Source organism: Diceros bicornis, chromosome 25 (genome assembly GCF_020826845.1).
Source record: "Diceros bicornis minor isolate mBicDic1 chromosome 25, mDicBic1.mat.cur, whole genome shotgun sequence".
NCBI classification, from domain to species: Eukaryota; Metazoa; Chordata; class Mammalia; order Perissodactyla; family Rhinocerotidae; genus Diceros; species Diceros bicornis.
In genome coordinates this window covers 25,675,354-25,700,527 of record NC_080764.1, presented here as the reverse complement: position 1 = coordinate 25,700,527, position 25,174 = coordinate 25,675,354, and the positions used below count along the sequence as shown (strand labels likewise).

Here is a 25,174-nt window from a genome sequence, read left to right as displayed (position 1 = left end):
TGGAGCAGCTTCCTTGCCTTCTCTCCTTTCACAAACCTTCTGTCTTGCCTTGGTTTGTGAAATCACTGTGTCAGAGTTATGTGTTTGAACTATATACTGTGAATAAGTAATATGAGCCAGGGTGTTGTAGACCGAGTATTGGTATAGGGACTTAGCGACATCTCCTGTGGCTATATTTGCTAATTTTGAAGTTACTTGGAAGAAGTAGAGTGACTGGATTCTGACCTGCAGGGGTGCTACAGTTTATCATACGTTTCTGAAAAGATTAGGAAAGGTTACCTATCCAACAGTTACTTGTTGAGTACCTACTGTGTGCCAGGAATGTTTCAAGACGGGTGGTGTACAAGACAAAATCTCTGTCCTCGGCATCTTTGTTTTGTTCCAAGTCAGAGGAGTCATACATTATTATGAGAACAAATAATTGAAGATAGCAGGAAGTGCCATGAAAAAAATGAAACAGGGTAATGGGATATAAGGCAGCTGGTGTGGGGCTGCTCTAGTCCTGGTGGTTGGGAAAGGCCATTCTGAAGGAGGAGACAAGAGCTGAGACTGGAATGATGTGAAGGAGATGAGCGTGGGAAATCTGGGGAAAGAGCATTCCAGGCCAGGGGGCAGCAAATGGAAAGACATCAGGCAAGAAAGAAGGCCATTGAGTCTGGTAGGCCCCCGGAGAAGAGAGACAGGAGAGTTACACCGGGGCCGGGTCATGTAGAGCACGCTAAGGAGGTTGGATTTCATTATAATTGTGCTGAGGAGAGCCATTGGAAGGGTCAACTAAGAGATTGTGATCCGGTTTTCCTTTTAGAATTTTAGAAAGAAAGATCACTGCAGTTACTTGGTGGTGAGCATCCTCTCTGGGACAAAAGTAGACAAGCAGAGCCACTTGTTTTAGATTAGATGCTTCATTTTAAGTTTTTTTTTTGCCTATCCTTAATTTTTTTTAAAATATATTGTTTTAAACCACTTGTAGGTGCAGCCATGCAGGAAAACCTCAGATTTGCTTCATCGGGAGATGATGTTAAAATATGGGATGCTTCATCTATGACGTTGGTGGATAAATTCAACCCACACACATCACCACATGGAATCAGCTCAATATGTTGGAGCAGCAATAGTATCCTTTTTTTTTTTTTAAGCAACTGCTTTCTGTTAGGTTAAACAAACAGTTTCTATGAAATTTTTGCATGTGACACATGAGAAATATATTTTGCATCACTGTGAAAGATAAATAGATAAAGTGAAATAGGAGTTTAATAAACAGTACATCATATGAATGCACACTGATATTCTGTTGATTTCATTTTTAAAAATTTTAGTTGCAACCCACTCTATTGTAAAACATTGCTATAAAAAATATATATATATATAAGCTACTAGATCTAGACCATAGAATTAGTCTTGTTATCAACAGTTTGTTATTGAATCAAGCGGAATAAGGTAGGTAATGGTGGGAAAAATTCTGAAAGGTTTTGAATGGGTTTTGGCATCTACATTTGGATATTTGTGGATCTGGTCTGGAAATTAAAGACAGAACTCAAAGGCAGAAGCAGAGGTAGGGGGAAGAGATAAAAGTTAGAAGTGTCCAACATCCCCATTTTACTGATGTACTCTCTGTATTTCTCTTCCTTTCTATGATGAAAATAGTCTCATCTCCCAAATAAAGTGTCTAGATTGAGTTTTCCTAAGCTTTTTGTGTTTCTTAATTACACCCTCCCTGACTTAGTAAGCTCCTAAATGCGGATAAAATAAATGAGGGAGTGTAGCTTGTAAATCAGGATTTCTCAACCTTGCACTGTTGACATTTTGGGCCAGATAATTCTTTGTTATGGAGGCTATCCTGTGCATTGTAGCATGTTTAGAAGCCAGAAGGCTTCTTCTCACCAGATGCCAGTAGCCCAACTTGAGAACTACTGCTGTAAACAAAGTACTCCTACCACTTTTTGTATGAAAATGTTCTATATATTTGGTACGCTAGAAATTATCATTCTTTTTTGGAACTCATACATTATTTCTTAACAAATTAAGTTTTAGCGCGTCTGATCTTATCAATACCAAAGTATTAATATTCTGCTTCCTGATGAAAGTAAAAATATCAAAGCTTTAAAATGTGACTGATTCATGAACAAAAACATTAGCAGTTTTCATGCTTGACCTAATTATTCTTGCAAATATTTAACAAAAATGAGGAATTTTCTTATTGAATTAAATTTACCTCTTCATCATTCCTCGATTTGTGTTAAAGTAGCAAAATACATTACTTTGGTACTCTATTAATCAAATTCATGGTGAAGTGACTACAGTTTTGAAGGGCTCTCCAGATGTGCAGTGGGGGAAAATGTTTTAAAAGAGAGTGACAAATATGTGAGCTTGCTTCTCCCTATTATTAGATTTTTATTACGTGTAGAGCTAAATTTCCCCGTTACTTACAGTATAAGAGGAAAAGCAGCAATTCTTAATAAGATTTATTATTTTTATTTTATTTTTATTCCAAGGAGTTTTATTAGGAGTTGGCATTTGCTGATAAACCACTTAATGGTTTATCAACAAAACTGATGTGACTATGAGGTAGTGTTGTATGACTTTTAGAAACTGGTCTTATTTCTATATAATTTTCTTGTACAAGTAGATGTCCACAGGAAACCTTTGTATAGTCTTCTTCCTAATGAGGCTTTGATCCCTTCCATGGGGGTTAGTTACTGAAGAACAAGGACTTCCCACACTCAACTTGGGGTCCACTTAGCGTGGATTCCAAGAACAGGACTAATGGTGAGGTACCAGGGCGATTAGTTTTCTGGGTTTCTTTGTTTTTTGTCCCTCTAGGTAATGTTCGTCACTTTCTCATGACTTCTCAAACTACATGAGAAATAAAAGAAGTAACTAGATTACCCTTTCTATTATATTTTCAGTCCTTTATTTTCTATATTCTAAGGAGAAAAGTTGCAGTAAACAGAGGAAGAAGCCACGGAAAGGGAAATGATTTATTTTTCTCAATGCTACAATATCTAGGTGGAAATGAGTTTGTTTAAATCATATATCATAAAATTACAGTCCACGGTCTGTTCACACAATATCTGAATGTTATGCAAATCATCTAAAAGTAATGCAGTTAGGATGTTGCTTTTAAAAAGCATAGATTTAAACTTCTGATATTTTAATTTGTTATGACTCTCAAAATCAGACTCTTGTTCTTGGTTATATTATTGTATCTAATCAGTTTACTTTTAAAATACTTACTGTTTTGTGTTTACTGATTATTCCACTTACAATTTATGTAAAATAAGGTAAATATAATTTTAAATTAAAATTTTTAGATAAATAAAATTTAAAATTATATTTTAAATGATTTAAATTAAATTTAATTGAAAGTTAAAACTCTTCATAACATAAATAGTTGCTATTAAACCACACATTTATATTTGCTGTATTTACTGTAATATTTTTAATACATTTATGATTAGAACACTCTATCACAAAAATTCCAGTCCTGAGAAAATATATCTTTATATTTCTAGTGGAAAAATAGGAGACTAATGTGGATATTTGCTTCCTAGCTTACATTACCAAGCACTGTGTTAATACATAACTGTCTTGAACAGTTTTTATAGATGAAAAGGCTGATATTTGCTGATGTTGCTTTTATCATGCTCTCACTCTTGAGGGATAAAATTAGACCTTCTGGCCTACTCTTTGAAAATGGAGTAGTATTTCACGTGGGTTAGATAGCTTTCAAGTGATAGCAAAGCCAGAAAGGATAGTTCTTCCCTGCGGTAGTAGTACAGAGAATTAGTCTCAGTAATTAGTAACCTGAGCCGTTTTTGAAAGCTAATGTATAAGCTGTATTCATTACTTGTCTTCTTGGTTAGTGAGCTTGCTCTTATCACAGTTCTTGTAATAATAGTATAGTGCTAGAGTTGCTCATGGATTGTTTGATGCTCCATAACTCTTCATTTAGATAACTTTCTAGTGACAGCATCTTCCAGTGGTGACAAAATAGTTGTTTCAAGTTGCAAGTGTAAACCTGTTCCACTTTTAGAGCTTGGTGAAGGGGTAAGTGATTTTTTTTTTTAAAAACCTTTTGAAAATCTTAGTTCTACTTGAGTGGTAATTGCTTATTTATTACAGTGCTTGCAACTTTTAAAGTTGTTTAAAAGCGTTATTCTTATCTTGAGCTCAAAATAAGACAGCAACACTTAAAGATGAGATGAGTGTGCTTACTGAAACATCTTCAGGTAAAATAATATTGCATCCTAGGGGAGCAATCAAGGACTTAGATTTCCCTTCTGTGGGAGGTTCCCTGGTATTGCTGCCTTTTTGAGGACCATGTCCCACGCACGCCATTAGGTTGACTTGACCCTGAGAGCCCTAATGATGTAAGCCTACCCTTACTGATGTTGGACTCAGGACTGTCAGCTAAAGACCCCTCTCTAATGGTAGGCTTCTGCTTTAGCTTCTGTCTGCCTGGTTCTGAGGGGCCAGCCTGAGCTTCCCTAAGCTCTCCTAGAACAGGGTAGCTTTGTCAAAATGAGCTTTGGTTCCAGAGCATTTAAATGAAGCTCTCCTACTTACTGTTTTCTTATCCTTTTGTTTTATAAGTTAATCCCTGTGATTCAGTATAATGCTGGCTTTCCTCATTTCTAATCACACACATTCCTTGAAAGCTATTTCTTTTTTAAATAGGATAAGGTCTAAATAAAAAGGTACAAGTAGTTGGTAGCTTGTTCTTTTTTAAAAAATTCAGAGTTTTCATAGTAGACCCTAAATCACTATGAATTGTCATAATTTTGCACACTGGAATAGGAAACTTGGCCCAATTCGAAGGAACACAGCAGGACAATGGATTATAAGCTCATCTAATTTAAAAAGGACTTAGAATTTCTATTGGTTCTTTCCTGAGGGTATCCAGTGGGATTGATCTGAGCATAAGTTCCAGCCCACAGATGTTGGAGGCCGGGGCAGAGAGAATGTCTGCTAAGGGTAGAAATGGAGTTTGAGGCACTCTGCCTATTCAAACTCAGTTAAGTAAAAGTGAGGCAGAGAGCATTCCTAGTCAATAAAAGGTAAAGTATACTCTTCAAGAGCAGGCAAAACATCTTAGTCATCTTTGGATCTTTAGATCCTGTCAAAGGTGGTCAACAAACGTTTGTCAAAGTAAATATCAACATCACAACAATTTCAGTTTCCACCTCTACCACTATAAATACACACACACACACACACACACACACACACACACACACGCTACTTTTATGCTTTATGCCTTAGAACCAGTTTGGGACCCTAGAACCAGTTGTTGTTGTTAATGTATAAAAATAACAGATGATATTCACAAGTGTGACACCACTCTTAAGGATTTTGTGAATATTCCACATCACATTAGTTGCTATAGGTAGTTCTGTTTCCCACAGGTAAGAAGTCACATCAGAGTGCAGGTGGATGAAAGTGAAGTCATTATAGTTATAATTTGAATCTGCTTTACTTTAATTTACTTATAAAATATTTTGCAAACATTGGTTCTTTAGCCTTTGTTAGTAATTGCTTGTAACATATTAGTGTGTTGATAACCTTTGCTTCGTACCTTCCAAGTCCTGTTAATCATGTACCCCTGTTTGAGATATTGGACCTTTCCTACTTGGAAAGTAAGATTCTGTCCTGCTTACTTTTAACATTATTTTTAGGGTGGAATTTTAAGTTCATATTTATTTTCTTTGATTTTGTATTTTACCTCTTTAAAGTAGACAGATTGGTCTTAACAGTATTATAATGGGTATGGTAGGCGACTACATCCTAGAAATTTGACCAGCTGTTATTTTTAGATTTAAAAAATTCCACCCATTGCTTTTCTCTTGGGGTACAGGATTCCTGTAAAACCATACAATTTCCATTAATTATTTAGATTCATTAGCTACATTAATAATACATTAACTTAAAAAAAGATCTTCTATCATTAGGGTAAGCCAGCTATAAGTATAGGTTTTGTTCTGAACCCTTAAGAATAATTTGTTTTTGATGATTAGAATCCTAGCATATCGATCTTTGATGGACCGCCATTCTTGTCTGTTTTCTTTAAAGGTTATTTTGATAGCTCTTAGCAAACTGTCCTGATTTGCAGTGATAACCAGATTCTACGTCTTATTAGTCTATTTAGACCAACGTCAATTTCTAGAATGGTACCTGCAAGACAATTATAGCAACTATATTGAAACATTGATGTAATGTGCTCCTGGTATTTTTATATGTGTTAGTAATTTTGACTCTTGGTCAGAATTTCAGAGCTAGAAGAAACCTTGGGGGAGGGTAGGGGGGTGCTGTTGGCACCCTTTTAAGAATCTGGTGCTCTCTTGAGCAGAGGATGTTTTTGAGATGCATGGACTCTCAAGGTAAGAACAATAGATCTAGTCCTCATATTTCATTTCTCAGACGAAGAAATGTAGGCTCAGAAAAGGAGGATGATTTGCCCAAAACTGCATAGCTTGCATTTTAACTTTTAACTGAGTTGCAAAATGTCCTCTTTGGAATTCATTTTTCTTTTTTTTCCCCCATGGCATTCAACTAGAGGTCAGAACAGTTAATGTAACTATATAGTGTATCTGAAGGTTAAATAGAAAAAACATGCGACATTGTGTTCTGTGTAGCATAGTTACTGGTGGTACCATCAGATACATGACAGTCATAGATAGTCCTTGTGAGAACAACTTGATAACCTCTGTGTTTTTAGCCATTTATCCTATAAATATTTGTTGAGTGTGTATATGGTCTGTGCTACTGAGACTGACGTTGTGGTGGGAGACAGACAATAAACTAGTAAACAGAATACCCGTATAGTTATAAGTTATTATGCAGAGAACTAAAATAAGATATTGAGATAGCAAGTTACCTTAGGTGGCCAAGGGAGGTCTCCTGAAGAGGTGGCTTTTAAGTTGATGTCTGTTGACCAGAAGAAGCCATTCAGCCCAGATTGAGGGAATTGAGCTTCCCAGGCCAGAACAGCTGTGTAGAAGCCTTGAGGCAAATACAGAGTTGTTATGTTTAAGGAATGGAAGAAGGTCAGTGTGGTTGGAGAATTAGTGGGTGAGGAGGAAAATGGTGAGAGACTAGGTAGGAAGGGGCCAGATGAATAGGGCTTAGAAAGCCAGGTTAATGAATTTGGAATTCGTTCTAGGTATGATTGGAAGCCACTGAAAGTTTTTAAATGGGAGACACATTATCTGATTTACGTCTTTTAAAGGTCCCCCTACTTGCAGAGCACAGAGTGTAGGGAAGCAGGGCGGCCAGGTAGGAGGCTGCTGCTGTGGTTCAGCAAGGTTTGGAGCAGGGTGCTCGTGGTACCGATAGATGAAGTGGGGCCCGTGTGGGATTTATTTTTAGGGTCGGAGTTTAGAGAACTTACTGATAGATTGGGGGCAGGGAGAGTGGGGAATCAAGGGTAATTCTGGATCTTTATCTTGAGAAACTTGATGGATGGTATCTTGACAGAGATGGGGAAGAGAGTAGAGTCAGATTCTGATGATCTGATGTTTGAGACTTGGGCTCCTTAGGGGGAGATTTGCTGTGAGACTTGGCCGTCTTGTCCTCTTTATAAAACTTCCCCCATCTGTAAATGGAGGGGTAAACTAGATATTCTGTAATATCCCCTCTAGCTTTAGCATTTTCTGTGCTATGGGTTGATTTTAATTGAAGATATTCTGTGGAAGTACGAGAGCAGGTTTTTTATTAAGGGGTGATATTAAGGGCAAGGAAGCCCTGATGGGAGGCCAAGACTTGCTGGTGTTTCCTACGCTTCCTCTGTCACCTGTTCTGTGGAAGAGAACATGAATCTGGTTGATTTCCTTGAAGTCTTTTTGAACCGCTTACAAGCTGTTGGATCCATGTGGAAGATGATGAGAGGTGAATCTTTTAGTACAAGTATTAGCATATTTATAGCATTTAATTCACGTATTTTTCAGGTGCTTACTAAGTGTTGGATGAGACTTGAAAGTCAGCTCTGGGCTCTGTTAAATTAAGGTAATTTTTTTTTCTTTGATAGCAAAAGCAGACATGCGTCAGTTTAAATTCTACGTCTATGTATTTGGTAAGCGGCGGCCTAAATAATACTGTTAATATTTGGGATTTAAAATCAAAAAGAGTCCATCGATCTCTTAAGGTAAGCAACTTTTTTTTAATCCTTACAAAAATGGGTATCTCACAATGTGTTTAGAGTAGTTATCAAACTTTTCTTTGAATTTTGAGCTTTTATTTTAAAAATAAGATGCTTCAGAATTGAAGTGAGATTTGTTAGGGAAAATAAATGTACTGTTAGCCAAAAACTTAATTTTTTTGGTCTATTTTTTCTTCCATGTATGTCACGAATGCATATTATTGGGGTTTAAAACTTTTTCTTTATTTTTCGCTTAGTTTTACTCTTGTTTGAGTGAATCACTTGCTTCATTTTCTCTAAAGTATGGCTCGTTGTCATCAGATTTTTTTTAAGGAGCTTTGAAAAAAAGAGTGGTTTTGGGACCACAGTTCATATTCGATTTAGTAGTCAGAGTTGGGGATTTGACTTCTTAGTTCTCTGCTACGGTTTGTGTTGTTTTTGTATGTATTTGCATCTTGGTAATGAGATATTTTCTAAAATAACTTACTATTTATAATTAGTGGTTTTTTAAATAGCTTTTTGCAGTTTCAGAAAATAAAAATAATCATGACAGGAAAGCCTCTGGTTGTGGAATTTTTTTGGAATTCTGCTTTTCATTATTATGTTCTTGTAATATTTGGAAGTTCATCTTTAAAGTTATTTTTAATTTTTATATGTCTTTTTAAAGAGTTTTAACATGAAAAATTTTAAGCATCTTTATATATATATACACGCATATACCTATACACATAGAGAAAGAACTTCCTTTAACCCATCACCTGTGTATTCATCGTCTGACTTCAATGATGGTCAGCTCATGGACAGTACTGTTTTATCTATGCGTGCATCTACTCTCTAATCCTCACGCCCTCAGAATATTTTCAAGCAAACACCATAGATCATTATCATTTTGTTTTACTGTATCTCAATGTCATTGAGTTAATTCTTACTAGAGGTGTGGTATATAGAAGAATGTTTTTTTCTTAGCCAAGTTGAAGTATAATTCTGTAATTGATATTTAAAATATTACCTTTGGAACTTCCTTATTTTAGTTATTAGCTAAACTTTTGAAGAGTCTTCAGGAAAATTGAAAAGTTGCCAATAATGAGAATAGTTGGCTTTTGTTGAGTTCTTTGATATGCCCACCACTATGCTTAACATGTGTTTATTCTGTTTATCTCAACATCTCTGCAAAGCAGGTAGTATTATTCCTAAGTACAGATGCAGAAACTCAGGCTCAGAGATGTTCAAGAACTTGTTCAAAGAGTAATGGCAAAGATGAGATGCCAACTCAGGCATTATTCATTGTTTAGTCTTTTAAATTATGAAATAAAGCTATTTAGAGGGGTATAGCCACTATGAAGAGGGCATCTTACAGAATTGAGAAGAGATTAGAAGTCTGTGCCAGTTTTGTCCCACATTGTCACACATTTTAGCATCCCTTTTCCCATCCCTCCTTACTGCGGCAAAATTCTCCTCATTTTTCCATCTTCAGCTCTCCCCACTACTGCAGGTAGTTTTTTCTCTTCTCAGTGTTTGACATTCTTGAGTGCTTCATTCCTTCCTTCATTCAGTTAACAAGTGTTGGACTGACTAGTTGCGATAGTGGGAAATCTGGTCTTGCACATTTGGATCCTTCCTCTGCGGTTCTCTCCCTGGTAATAGCACAGTTTCTGGCACTTGTTAGGTGCTTAGTAATTGTTTACTGAATGATTTCTCTTCCACAGTGGAAATAAGGAAGACACCTGCCTCTTTACAAGGTCATAGAAATTGTGTTGGACCCCACATTTTTAATTTCCCAAGTGGGAATGATACACTAAATGTCCACTCTCTTTTTTATCCTCATCAGACATTTTTTCCTCAAGATAGCAATTATTTCTTTGATAATACATTACTTTGATATTATATTACTATTCTTGATATTGCATTAATCTAATTATTAGATACAAAGGTTAGTTTGTTTATATTATTAAGATATGACAGCAAACTGTTAATAAGTATACTCCTAACCCTGACCCCTTTATATGCTCCTGCTAGATAGCTCTAATTTAATATTGGAAAACATAGTCCTCGTGAACTCAGTTTGTTTAAAACCAAACAGTTTCATTTCCTCAAAGGGGCTTCCCCTTTGGATTTAGGCGACAGCCTAGTGTAGTGGGAGGAAAATAAGCTTTGGAGTTGGACCTGGAATTGAATCCTGGAATTGAATAGCAGTTATGTGATGAGCTTGCACAGGTTTCTTTACCTTTCTGTGCCTCATTTAGTTAACTCATCTATAAAATGAGAATAATGACCTTGCCTCCCAGGATTGTTCTAAGGGTTAATAATAATATATAAAGCTCCCAGTGTTAGTAGGTACTCAGCAAATGGAAACAGCTGCTGTCGACTCTCAAACATGCCTTGCTCATTCTGGGTTTGGGGCTTTTGTTTTTTTCTGTCTTCCATTTTGCAGTGTCTAGTTTCTTTCCCCTTCCCCTAACTTATCCTTTCTTGAAGGTTGAACTCAAACTTTATGCCTTCCATAAAGCTTCTTGTGTCAATTCGGTTCACAGTGATGCCTCTTCTCTTTCCTCTGACACTTTGCCTTTACCACTCATTTAGCATTCATTCTGCCATTTTCATGTTAATTTAAATGTCCTGTCTTCTCAATTGAACAGTAATACTCTCAAGGGCAGGGACTCTCATGATAGTCAACTTGCAATAAATGTTACTTGTCAGTGGAAATGAATTCTTGAAAGCAGACCTAATGCCATTTAGAAAATTACCTTTCCTTTCTGCCTCTTGTTTCAGAGTGCCTGGTCATTATTATGGTTACGAAAAATAAATCTCTTTTCCCTGAGAAGACTTGGTGTTGACCAGATAGTTTCTTGCTCATTTGAGTAATTTTTTTTAGATTATTTGAGGAAAATGTTAAAACAAATACTAAATTGACAAATACATAATATTTACAAAACATGAACTTTACAAAAACATGAAAATGTGCTGTTTGAAGGTTATGTGGCACTGTACTTACTTTCATTTCTTTCTTTCAGGATCATAAAAATGAAGTAACTTGTGTAACATATAATTGGAATGATTGCTACATTGCTTCTGGATCTCTCAGTGGTGAAATTATTTTGCACAGTGTAACCACTAATTTATCTAGTACTCCTTTTGGCCATGGTAGTAACCAGGTACAGTTTATTTTTATTTATCAAAATAAAACTGGTAAGATACATTTTTAATTATCTTACATAAGACAATGTATTTAAGTTTTTAAAATTAAGTATTTTAAATTTGCATTTAGCATGCTTGAAAAGCTCACAGGTAGCTGTTTTTTAATGGTAGTGTTTTAAAAATGTTCAGATAACAAGCTAATTCGTACTAGGTTATGGGGTTTACGTGAGTTCAGTTATGCCATTGAATAGTCACATGCTCCTAGAATATAACTATATATAACAAAATACAAATAGTTGTTAATAGGTTAAGCCCAAACATGGATGTTAATCTTTCTATGACATTATAGTTATAGAAGTGTTGCATAGCTCAAACTATGTCAGCTACAAGCCAGATACTTATGTTCATAAATACTCTAGTGGCTATGGGATAATTGAGTGTGTTTGGGCACAGGGTAAATTGAATTTTGTTTTTTGTTTAAGTATATGATAGTTTAAGTATCAAAGTTTATTCATGTATTTCAGGTTAATATAGGAGTATTTAGGAAAACTTTTTATAAAGGAAAATTAGTCAAATTTTTTTCTTTATAAAAAAATTAGTCTATAAAATTCTTGAAAGAATAAATTCAGTTTCTCAAGAAATCTAATTCTTGGCTAACTTTCTATGACATTCTTCACAGAAGTTTCCAGTGAGGTGCAACTTCTTTTAATCCTTACTTTTTATTGTAATCACTTTGGCTATAACTTATTAGATAAAATATGGGAGCTCTTCATTTTTGAAAAGCAGTTTTTAAAATCATTATTTGAATAGTATGTGTTTAGAGTTTAAGGAAAATTTAGTGGATATTAAAAGTGTACAGAAAAAAATCTTTTCTCAAGTTCCATATGTTTTGGAGAATGAAAGAGATACACATATAGATTATGTTATGGGTGATTGATATAAAACAATTTTATAGGGAGTTAGAACAGTGAGAGAAAATGATCTGATTGGGAATAAAATAGGGAAAGTTGAAGGAGGGAGGATTTCAGCTTGGTCTAAGGCTTAATTGATTTTTGTTTTGTTTTGTTTTTACTACAATATCAACTGACCTCTTTGCCAATCAACTTGTATTAGAGTTAGTTCTTCGCATGCCACATTCTGGTTGGAACCATGTCTTATCTCTTTGTCCTTAACCGTCATCCAACTTTGTGCCTTAACATGGAAAAGATTCTCAATAAATATGTGGACGAATACATTTAGAGATAAAGATTGTAATAGGCTAATATAATAGAGAACTTTGGGAGAGGGATATATTATGTGGAGGAAGTCTCATGAACAGAAACGAAGAGAAAGGACGGTGTGTGGGTTTTATATAGGGCCAATGTGAGAAAAAATTGGAAGGGTCAGTATGAACATAGTGTTGATGTGGGGCTTTGAATGCCAGACCAAAGATTTGCCTTTTCTTTTGGAAGGCATTTAGGGAGCTAATCAGAGTTTTTGGTTAGTTGAATGTCAGAATCATAGAATCCTTGAACTGAAAAAAATCCTGTAGAGGTAATCTTACTTTCTGTGTTTTCTGGATGAGGATAAGTGATTTGCCACAGAGAATATATTAATATTATCATAGAAGCAGGAAGTAATGTTTTGTTTTTGTGATTCTTTTTTTTGGTTGTTTGTATTTTGATAATGGAATCATAAAGCCCAGGCCCCTAGACATTGGAACTATTGTAAAAAAATCTTATCTAGTGTTCAAATGTCTTGCTTTTTAAGGAAATGGAGTAATTTTTCTTTTATTTATTTTTTTGGTATACTAGAAGTATGACAAACTTAAGATTTATAAATTCTGGGCTGACTTTTCAGTAACCTAAAAATTAGGTCAGATACTACTATGTGTATTCTTATATTTCAGTTTTTATTGTATCTTACTGGATTTTTATTAAAACCAGACGTGAAGGAATAGTTGTGAAAACATTGGATTTGGTTATTGCTCTTAGCCGTATTATGTGTAAAATACTGAAAATTTTTAAATTGAGATATAACTTACATATAATAAAATGCATATGTCTTAAGTGTACACCTTGATGAATTTTTCTGTATACATACGCCTGTGTAACCACTACCAGGATCAAGATGTAGAACATTTCCGGCACACCAGAGGATTCCCTCTTAACCATTCCCAGTCACTACTTTATATTCTTAAAAGAATTGTATGTGTCTAGCTTTTAGATTTCATTATGTTTGCTTTGTTGCGTTGAATAGTAGTTCCTACTGTAGTACTACTGTGTAGTGTTCCATTATATGGATGTGCCACAATTTATCTATGTGTTCTCTTGTTGATGGACATGTGAGTCATTTCTAGTTTTTAGTTGTTTCGAGAAAGCTCCTGTTAATATTCTTGTACAAGTCCTTTTTATGGACATATGTTTTCTTTTCTCTTGAGTAATACTCAGGAGTAGAATTGCTGGGTCTTGAGGTAGGCATCAACTTTTACTTTATTAAAAATTGCCAAAACGTATTCTAAAGTGCTTGTGCCATTTTACACTTCTACCAGCAGTGCATGTGAGATCAGTTGCTCCACATTTTTGCTAATACCAGGTATTGTTTATCTTACTAATTTTAGCCACTTTGATTGTTGTGTAGTGTTATCGTTGTGGTTTTAATTTGCATTTCTCTATGTTGAGTGAGTTGAGTGCATTTTCATATACCTTTCTTTGTGAAGTGACTCTTCAAGTCCATTCCTCCTTTTTGTGTTCGGTTATTTGTGTTTTTCTGATTGATTTATAATTATTATATATTCCAGATGGAGTCATTTTTTGGATATACGTGTTGCATATATCTTCTTTTAGCCTACGGCTTGCCTTATCACTCTCTTAATGCCTTCTTTTTAAATGAACAGAAGTTCTTCAATTCAATGAAATCTAATCTAGTGTATCACTTTTTTTTTAATGGATGCTGCTTTTGTATCTTCTTGAACAATCTTGCTTACCCCAGCGTCTTAAAAATAATGTCCTTTGTTTTCTTTTAGATAAGGCTTTATTGTTTTACTCTTCTCATTTATGTCTATTATGATCCATTTCACATTAATTTTTGTGTATGGTGTGAGATAGGGTTTAACTTTCCACACAGGTATATAATTATGCCAGCATTATTTATTGCAAAGACCATGCTGTTGCTGCTGGGGTGAGTGTAGGTGGTGAGAGGGTTTGGAGAGCATTCCAGACAGAGGTTGTCACCTTCATAGAATCCTTACTACTATTTATTGTGTTTCAAGTACTGTGATCCTTGCTTTGTATTACATTTTCTCATTTAATATTTGCTTCTCATTTGTGAGGTGCATGGTATTCTCATTTTACAAATGGGAAAACTGAGACTCCAGGACTTTCAGATCACAAGACTCTTAATTGATGTTTTGAAGGTCAACTCTTCAAGAGTGGTAGCATTGTTTCCTTTTGGATCTCTTTCTAGCTCAGGAGCAGCTGAATGTATAAGGATTTGAGGATCCAAAGTTTCTGGAAACTGCAGTATTCTCTTGTTACTTTTGTGTAGGAGTCCAAAATTTAGTTTCATCTCTGCTTCACATTAAAGAAATATCTTTTAAAATTCTGGGTGACAGATAGGTTGTTGTATTGTTAATTTTCAAAGGATTCTCATTAATTAGTTTGTATAGCAAAACTGAATTTAAATTATCTTCTAGTTTAGGAAAACTGTAATGCTCAAAGCTTATCTCTTGTGCAAGGTCAGATAAACCAGAACCTGAGATTTCGTGTGCTCTTCTGGACTTACTTCCCCAGACTGGTTTTTGAGCATCTTTAGGTTTAATGTGTTCCCTCCAAACCTTTGCTAATTTACCAGTTGTACGTTGACCAAGTAATCATATTTTGTGTTTTAGACCGACTTAGAATAAGGAAAGCATTAAAGAAGGTGAAGAAATTGAACTGGAGTATGTTATTTTTTTTCCCTTTTCCTGGAACAAATATTTATATATATTTTTTGTGTACTATATTATTTTATTTTCTTCTATTTAAAACATACTACATGGGCTGGGAAACGCCAGTTGGTCCCTCCCTGTGTGTGTAAGTATGCAGTCTCAGTTTTCTTAGTGAGGAAAGTCGCAGTTTTCATGGTTTCCCTTTTACAGGCAGCATAATTGAAATCTTTGGAGTGTTTTTTTAAATTAGTTTTTTTCCTACAAATGGTTTCATTATGGCTTATTTTATCTATTGTTGACCAAAAGCATAGAATTGCTACTTGAGCATTCATTTAAAAAATTTTTTTATTAAGATTTCTCAAAATTCATTTAAAATTTCAAATATATTAAATATTCATTTCTTAAATTTGAACAATATTGATAAAAATTTCAAGTCTGTCAAAAAATTGACATAATTTAATTCAAATATACTGTTGCCCAGCCCAATTTCTATGTTGATAAGTTTTACTATAGATAGGGTCTGGGTGATTGAGAAAAATAGTAGGTAGGGCACATCTAATGATTAAATTAAAATTTTTCTATTTTTGTTTCTGTGAACAATCAAGAATTTGAAATCTTTAAAAATGTTCAAGCTGATTTCTTATCGAAAGTGACAAAACCGTGGAATCTCACTGAATCTGCACTATACTGAATTTCATATCAGAAATGAGATTGCCTGAATATATTTAGAATCTTACTTTGAAGTGTCTGAGCTGAATTGGAGCTGTTAGTTTTATGTGGATCACAGTGTCTTGCTGCAGAGGAAAAACAGCCTTACTGCTTCTGCAGAACTGCCAGGGCTGACACTCCTTAGATTGTAATTACTTGGCACTGTTGGGCAAGTTGCAGCTTAGGCTCACAAACAAGTTAACCTGTGTTGCTTTTTCAAACTGCAGCCTTTTTCAAAGCAGTTAAGAAAGGGTATCTGTTTTATTGATTCCTTCGATTTAAAAATGATCTTTAAGTGTAGCAGGCTTTCTGTGAGATTTTAAATATAATGTATTTCAGTATATGTGAAGTCCATTTTCTTCAGTGAAATTTTTGATATTTTAGGTATAGATTTTGTAAGTATTAAAAGCCTGTTTGAGTACAGAGATCTGGTAAATGTAAATAATTTTTAATTATATTTAAAAAATAATTTTTTTATCAAGAATGAGTTTAATTCTAATTTGGTTAACTTGGTTGACTGGTTGTGTTTATACCTGAATTTCAGCGCTCAAAAACTGACTCCAAAACTTCATATCTAGAATAGATCTCCTTTATGTTATATAGGAGCGATGGTATACAATTGCATGATAATGTGTCCTTGATTCTCTTAATTTATTTCCTTAGTGTTTGTGTATACTTGTCTAGCCTGTATATTTTATTCTTGAGCAATTTTATAATCAACATGTTGGCATAAAATAAAATTCTAATCTGCATTTTTATATATTACTTCTTAAAGGCTAATTTTTTTCCTTCTATTTTTCTCCTCTAAATTTTCTTTAATGGAAAGTTATTTGAAGAATGTTTTCTTGGAGTATTTCTATGTATAGCTCTGTCTTCCTTCCATATAGTTATAATCGTTTTATTGATCCAATCTTGTTTTCTGCCTTTTTCTCATTAGTATTCTATCCCGGGTATTCCCATATTACTAATCTTCATAACCATAATTTTTAATGGGTGCATAATATTCCATTGTTCAAATGACAGTTTATCTTCACATTTCTGTATTTTGGGTATTTTCCAAATTTTTATAATCACAATGAGCACCATATGTTAATATTGTTTCCATAAGTATATCTAATGCTTTTGACTTTCTCTTTGAGATTACAAATTCTCTTTCAGTGTAACTCGGTAGCAGGCTTACATTTTCTTTCCTTGAAGAGCTTAAGTGTGTTACTTATCATTTTTGGTCTCAACTGTCTGATGATAATTCGAGTATTTTTTTCCCTATGAGTTGCTTTTTCTTTTTTCCTAGATGTCCAAAGGATATTTCTTTTTCTTTAAAGTCCAGTAATTTTACTAGACTGTGTCTTGGTGTTGGTTATTCTGTATTGCTGTTCAGAAGTACATGATGTGGTCATTTAATTACATAGTTTCAAATCTTTTGTTCTTTCAGGCAGGTTTTCTTGAATCATAGTTTTGAGTAGTTGTTATTTTCCTTATCTTTGTTTTTTCTTTGTTGGATCTTATCTTCAATGATTTATTATTTTCTCTCATCATTTTTAACTTTTACCTTATTTTTGAGTTTTAAAAATTCTGTCCTTTTTACCTATCTTTAAGGTGTTGTCTGTTGTGTTTATTCATTCTTGTATTCTTTTTAAATTAGCCTTCATTTGTGAAGAGATAGTTTAAAATTTCTAATTCTTTTCCAAATTCTGACATCTCATTTCTGAGTTTTCCAATTATGATCTGTGTTGTTTTTTAATGTCGTATATCATTTTATTGTCTTCTAGGTCATCTGTTGAGAATGTCTTTCTTCTTGTTCTCGTAATAACTTTTTATGGGATTTATCTGTGAATTTAGTTTCCCTGAACTTCTAGACAGAGGTGGGGTTCAGGGTGTCTTTTCTAACTTTATAGAGCTCCCTCTTGTTTTTCAGGTAGTTTTTTAAAACAATGGTGACTGGTTTTCTGAGGTTGCCTGGCTTTTTGTTCCACTCCCCTACTTGTATGTGAGCTTCCACTTTCTTTCATCTCTGTTGACTCCATCCTGCTCAGGTTTGCTTCCACTCCTAGTAGGGTCTCCTCAGTGTGGTGCCCTGACCTGAAGAGAGGTGCCTTGACTGGTCAGTTTGGGGAGTTCATTGAGGCTAAACAGCCCTAGCCCTTCAGACCTTTCTGCAGACCTTTTGTACAGACCCACTAATGCAGTGGATATTCCTGCTTTCAGCTAATGTTGTCAAATTGGCCACCATGCTTTCCTGTGAATACCTTGTGGCTATTTTGGGCTTTTCCTGTTCTCAGATCTCTCTCAGACTCCCTGTTATTTCCTTCTGCTTTCTCCTGCACAGATACTAATATTATAAAGGACTTGTGGCTGTTAATTGTTTGACCTACTAGCATGTATATTGGGGTTCATGGGGATACCTCTTGTCTAGTTTTGTTGTAAATGTTGTTCATGGGATTTTAGTTTTGCTATCTGGTTTTCTGTCTGTCTGTAAAATATGCTCACAGACACACACACTTCACACTCACAGTGCTGTGGATCCCCAAGACCAGGTTTGAAGATTCACTAGGAAGGCTCACGTGATTCAACATAGCCATACACATGACTATGAGGTATTACAGTGAAAGGATCCAAAGCAAAATCAGCAAAGGGAAAAGGCACATGGGTGAAGTCCTGAGGAAACCAGACATGAGCTTCCAAGAGTCCTCTCTCAGTGGAGAGGATGTACTTAGTTTCCCCAGCATCAAATTGTGACAACATGTATGAAATGAGGGAAGCTCCTTAGAGACTCACTGCCCAGGCTTTGTATTGGAGGCTGGTCACCTAGGCAACCTCTGCCTAGCATGTGCCGAAATTCTAAACTCTCAGAAGGAAAGCATATGTTCAGCCATGAACCATATCTTTTGCACAAACAGTGTAGGCAAAGTGAGCCACCCTTATCAGTCAGTGAGCCACTCTTATCAGTTAGGGTAGTGGGAACCCTCCCAAAACCCAAGTTCCCGGATACCAGCCAATGGCCGGCCTTGAAAGCAGGACTTTCTAAGGATAGGCGGTCTCAGGCCTGCTTGTTAAGTCTTTTCTGCACTCACACACACACACACACAAATGGAGGAATTCAGGGAGATTCGAAAATGCTGCCACCACCATAACCACTGTCTTCTCAGAGTCCTCCAGTTAAAAGGATTTTAAGCGAGACAGAAATATGTTCAGGTTTCCAGTTTTGAAGGGGTTACTGCTGCAGTAGTGTGAAGGATGGATAGAAAGGCGTTGAGGATGGAAGTAAGCAGTAGCTCGGGTGACAGTTGGTTAGTGCTTGAAATAAGACACCGGGAATCAAGAAGAAGGAGAGGATGGAGTCGAAAGGCTGTATATATTTATTTGTGTGTGTGTATATATGTATGTATCTATATGTAAATACATATATATAGTGTCTAGTGTGTGTATATATGTGAGATGAAAGCTATAAGAAAATATGAATGTACATTCTTATCTCTGCAAAGGGAAGCCTTTTCTAAGTGTAAGAACAAAGTCATAGTTGTGGGGACAAGTTTGATAAATTTAAGTACATAAAAATTTAAAATCTGACAAAAATCAAGACTTGAAAAAAATCAACAAAATTGAAAGGAAAATGGGGAAAATATTTATACCTATGAGACCATTAATGTCTTTATGATACTAATAGCAACTGCAAATTAGTATTTAGAAAATCTTAATACCCCAATAGAAAATAAGCAAAGTAGATTAATGGGCAATTCACAAAAGAAGGAAGACAAATGGTCACTTAGCATTTTCCAGCCAAGAACCTTTAAAGTGTGAACAACAATGAAATAAAAATTGTTTTATAAATTAGCAATTTTTATAAATGCTAGTAGTCAGGGTACTTGGAAATTGGAAATAACCTAAATGTCCAACATCAGATTATTTAGATAAATTAATATACTCATCATTCATATATTATCCAGCTATTAAAAGCATGTAGTAGAAAATATTAATGACATCGCTAACTTTATAATAATAAAGTATGATCCTAAGTTTTCTGTTGATACTTTACTGAATACACACAAACGTGTACAAATAGAAAAATACTTAAAGGATATACCGCAAAATGTTAACCAGTTTTTCTCTAGGTGGTGGGATTATGGATGGTTTTTCTTTTCTTTTTTGTAATTTTTTTTTTTTAATTTCCAAATATTTATAGCAGAGGTCAGCAAACTGTGACCCATGGCCTGGCCATTAGTTTTGTAAATAAAGTTTTATTGGAACACAGCCATGTTCACTCATTTATGTATTGTCTATAACTGCTTCTGCAGTACAACACTCTAAAATATTTATTATCTGCCCCTTTAAGAAAAAGTTTGCCAACCCCTGATCTATAGTGAGTGATATATTTTTTATATTTAGAAATAACCTCCCTCCTCCACAAGCACACACATTCTTACGTAATAATAATGTAAGAAAAAAATAGCATCGCTGCTTATATTGCTGGGATTTTTTTTATCAGCTTCTTGGCAAGATTTTTTTTTCTTAGAAATAACTTGAATCTGGAACAAGGTAGGGGCTTAATAAGTGCTGTTGATACTAAAATGAATTGATACTTATTTTAAATATAATTTAGTAGGTTAATACTTCTTTTATCCAAGATCATTGGATACTCTCTTAATGATATTCTAAAGAGATAATGATTTAATAGATGTAGAAAGTTCAGAAATGAAGGTCTGTTATCAAAGAGATAGAGGGGAGGCATTTAAAGAAATCAGTGTGACTACTTAAGCGTCTTTTAAAAAACTAGGTGTAAAAGAGGTTGAATGGGTACATAAACAATGATGAATATGAGAGTTGTGAACCTGTAAAAATAGTGGCAACAGCTACTATGTACCTGGCTCTGTGCAGAAATGTTATTTAATCCTCAAAATAACGTTGACAGGCAAACAAGAATGTTTTAGATTTTGTAGATGAGAACACTGAGGCTTAGAGAGTTTAAGTAATTTACCCAAGTCACAGAGTTTGGCTGAGCCTCTGCTTAACACCCAGGTTTTTCTGAGAGGAAAATTTATGATTTTTAGCCTCTTTTTCTTTTCTTAATGGGTTCCCATATAGGTCCACAGAATTTGAAGTAATATATGGAATTTAGGTTTTGACTTAATCAAGAAATGCATTTTTAAGTATAAAGTTCTGTTATATAAAGTAGAAAGCTCCTTGTTTTCACTACATTCAAGCGGATTCTGGGTGACCATATTTTAAGGATATTTTAGTAAATTCGTACTGTGGCTAAGAGGTTGAACTCTACAAACTTTGAGAATCCGCAAGTTCTATGCTTTTAATAGTGTTATTCTTTTTAAGTTCTGCTTGTGCATTTAATTTAATATAATTAATTTAGGTTACATGAAGGATCATAACTGTATGAGCTCTTAAAGTGCTGCAGAAATCTTTTAAAAATTAATGTTTTGCTTATGTTTTGATAGGTTGATATATGACTCTATAAACATTAATTCACTAAGGATCTCTATGGTTTTTATATAGTCAAGGTCCATGTAGTTTATTTTTTCTTGAATGTAGACCAGAGGAAAGATTTGTCTGTTCAACTGGATATACTTTTCCTTAACAAAAATGGAAAATACAAACCAACATTTTCTCTTTATACTTTAGCCATATGAAAAGGAGGAGCCAAATTTAGTGGGTGACCATAGTAATTATCTTCCCATAGGTGTCTGATAACAAATACTCCTTTTGTTTCCTTAGACAGAATTTATTTTGTGTTATTCCTAAATATTTTTTGTTGTTGAGGGCTAATATGTGTTATTTTAAAACATCTTAGAAGTAAGTAGAATATAAACTTTTGATATGTAAAAGCTTGTGATTTCAAATCCTTTTTGAGTGTGATAGATTAAACTAGATAGAACAAACAAGAAGCTCTCAGATTTGACTTGTGTTCTGTGCCAGTCTCATCTGGGACCTGTATGTATAGCTGGTATCTGCCTACTAGATTCATTGCTTGACTCAGGGCTGTAACTTAACTGTTGGAAGGGGTCTTACATCCAGTTTCCCTCTCTTGTGGATTCTACTTAATATTAATTTCTATACTTATATTGCTGTTTCTGTGCAGGGAAAAATTAGCTTAAATGTAAAATACTTAGTTTTCAGCACAGTAAATGGTAATATCCATACAAGTTTGAAAGCAATATTTTAGTAAAAGTAGATAAAATTCATCCAGTTTTAATCCACGACCTGTTTACTCAAACTGGATCCTTGTTTATTCTAGTTCAGCAGAAACTAGAAAGAGAGAGTGTCTCTGCTGCCTCCAGAGACGAGTGTTTAGAGAAAGGCCAGCATTGCCCTCAGGCTGATGCTTTTGCAAGAATGGATATGGTCCATCCCCAGTCTAGAGTGTTGCGAATTCCCGCTTTGTGGTTTAGTTAGTTTTTTATTATGCTTCAAGTGTTGAATTGCCAGCACATCAGATGCTTAGTTCAAACAAATATATCCAGGTACCTAAAATACGTGTAGAAAACAAATATGAAATATTGCTTATTCCCTGCCAGTGTTCCCTTATACTTATTTTTGATTTCGCTGTAACTGGGCCTTTTATTTTTATGGTAGATGTTCTAACCCTGATGAATTAATGTAGTTAATTTCACTGTGTTGTATTCTTCCTTTGAAAAAGAGGAGGTTGAGGTAAGTCTACTCCAAGATAGTAAAATCATGACAAATCAATTATTAGAATATTGGTATGTCTTGGGATCCTCTTATAGCCCACCAAATGATTTTATGGTTGTCCTGATGGAAACCTATTGCTCTATAAATCAGAGAAGTCCTAACTCCCTTGTGATTAGTGTAGTTGGTGGTTGGCCATTATTTATATAGTTTATATAAAATGTTTTTATGAATGCTTACAATTACATAAGATGTATTCTTATTTTTATAGTCTGTTCGGCACTTGAAGTACTCGTTGTTTAAGAAATCGCTACTGGGCAGTGTTTCAGATAATGGAGTTGTAACTCTCTGGGATGTGAATGGTCAGAGTCCATACCATAACTTTGGCAGCACACATAAGGCTCCAGCTTCAGGCATCTGTTTTTCTCCTGTCAATGAATTACTATTTGTAACTATAGGCTTGGATAAAAGAATCATTCTCTATGACACTTCAAGTAAGAAGTAAGTGTGACATGCTCATTTCTTAGTTTAGTAACAAATAATTATTATCTCATTAGCAGACATATTGTGATTTATATGGACCTCTGATTAATGTTGAGGAGATATAAAGTTTGTGTACATAATATCTAGTAAGACAGAATTTCCTCTTTTTCTTCCCATGCAGAAAAAAATAGACGAGGCTTGGGTATTCGAAGAGTGCTCTGGGTGATGAATGTTGCTGGATAGCATGTTAATGATTTCACATCTTTATTTTAGCATGCATGCATATTATTCTTTTTCAAAATACAACTAAATATGTTTTTTTTTTTGAGGAAGACTAGCCTTGAGCTAACATCTGTTGCCAATCCTTCTCTTTTGGCTGAGGAAGATTGGCCCTGGGCTAACATCTGTGCCCATCTTCCTCTACTTTATATGGGACGCTGCTGCAGTGTGGCTTGATAAAGCGGTGCATAGGTCTGTGCTCGGGATCCGAACCTGTGAACCCCAGGCTGCTGAAGTGGAGCGTGCGAACTTAACCGCTAAGGGGCCCCTAAATATGTATATTTTTAAAGCAATATGATTAATTTGCTTTAAAATTAATTTGTTATCTAGGGCAGTGTTTCTAAACTGTTAACGTTTGGGCTGGTTAATTATTTGTTGTGGGGAGCTGTCCTGTGCATTGTAGGATATTCAGCAGTGTCCCTGCCTTCTACCCACTAGATGCCAGTAGCACTCCCAAAATTAGCAAATTTGCCCCCAGTAGAGAACTGCTGATCTAGAGCTAAAGGGTACATAATCTTCTATTGTCCATTGTGCCTTCTTGTCCTTCTTAGAGTTATGGGTATGCTTGGTTAGCTAAAAAAAAAAGGACGAAAAGACTGTAAGAGTGCTGTGGGTGTATTCAAGACACCCAACAGTGTCTAAAGATCATGTGGAAGAAATGGTAATATCACTACCAGGGAAGGACCTACTGTCAGCCCTTGTTAGAAATTTACTCTTATTTCACTCTCTTCTTTTTTTTCTTTTTTACTCTTTTCATTTTGAACTAATTTCCCAAAAGCCCTAAGAGTCAGTAAGCCATTCCTCTCTTATACCAGACACTCCAGCAAAGAGCTCAGCTTCAGCAGATCAGTATCCATTTTTCTGTATTAGCTTCCTGAGGATCAAGCTGCATGGATTCTGTTAGCTTTTTGGTCAAGAGATCCGCAACTGAGAGCAAAGTAGCAGCTGCTCCCCTGTGAAAGGTCATAGTCCTCTTGAGGCCTAAGCAGCGCCAGTAAGTGGAAAGGGGATACTTAGGGTCTCTTTAACCCTTGTTTGTGGGAATTCTGTCACATTCACTGCCAGAGTGATAATTACCCAAAGAAATAGATGCTGCTTCTAGAAGATGTGGGATGTATCTGTTGGAAATGAATAGGAAAATAGGGTGGAGGCTTCAGTAGTTCTAACATGCCATGGTATTGGAAATGTCTCTAAGTCTAATTCTAAATTTCTGCTTTAAACAAATATTTGGGATGTGTATTCTAAGTAATTTTGCCAAATTCTAAGTAACTTTGGTTTTGGTATACAGTTATTTATATGTCATATAAGCTTATATACCTGTGTACACTCACACGTCTACATGCACTCTGTTCTCCTTTCCACAGACTGGTGAAAACTTTAGTGGCCGACGCTCCTCTAACTGCAGTAGATTTCATGCCTGATGGAGCCACGTTGGCAAGTGGATCTTCCCGTGGGAAAATATATAAATATGATTTAAGGATGTTGAAATCACCAGTTAAAACCATCAGTGCTCACAAGACATCTGTGCAATGTATAGCGTTTCAGTACTCCACTGCTCTTTCTAAGGTAGGATGTTTTCTTTCTTTTTGGCATTTTTTATTTTACCGAATAAATCTAGCTCAGAATATGGAAATCATATGTTGTTAATTACACAGTATAGTTTTGCTTCATAATTATTTTTATATGAAAGCATTTTAAATAATTTTAGTACAAAGCCATTTGATACTTAGTTCTAAAACTATTTTTTTTTGGCATTTAAGTCTCATATTTTTCTCTCTTCAACATTATTGTAAAAGGCTTTTTTAGCTCGGAGGGAAACTCTCAGATCCACTAGCAAGCTTGACATTTGTAAGGGAAAATGTGTATATTTTTTAACCAAACAGGGAATGTATAAA

The 25,174-nt window shown here is 35.0% G+C and overlaps 1 protein-coding gene across 3 annotated transcripts in view; it reads left to right on the top strand.

Moving 5' to 3' along the window:
* The window catches only part of NEDD1 (NEDD1 gamma-tubulin ring complex targeting factor), a 44,839-nt gene that overhangs the window by 1,405 nt on the left and 18,260 nt on the right, over positions 1-25,174 (top strand). For 2 of the 3 annotated variants that reach the window (XM_058568607.1, XM_058568606.1), the window contains exons 2-7: positions 971-1,114; positions 3,953-4,047; positions 8,024-8,140; positions 11,146-11,286; positions 22,789-23,018; positions 24,644-24,845. In XM_058568607.1, coding sequence (XP_058424590.1) covers positions 979-1,114; positions 3,953-4,047; positions 8,024-8,140; positions 11,146-11,286; positions 22,789-23,018; positions 24,644-24,845 — 921 coding nt within the window. In that variant the 5' untranslated portion in view covers positions 971-978. Of the gene's footprint in view, positions 1-970; positions 1,115-3,952; positions 4,048-7,854; positions 7,885-8,023; positions 8,141-11,145; positions 11,287-22,788; positions 23,019-24,643; positions 24,846-25,174 lie in introns of those variants that run through there. The other variant, XM_058568608.1, reaches the window with a different exon arrangement.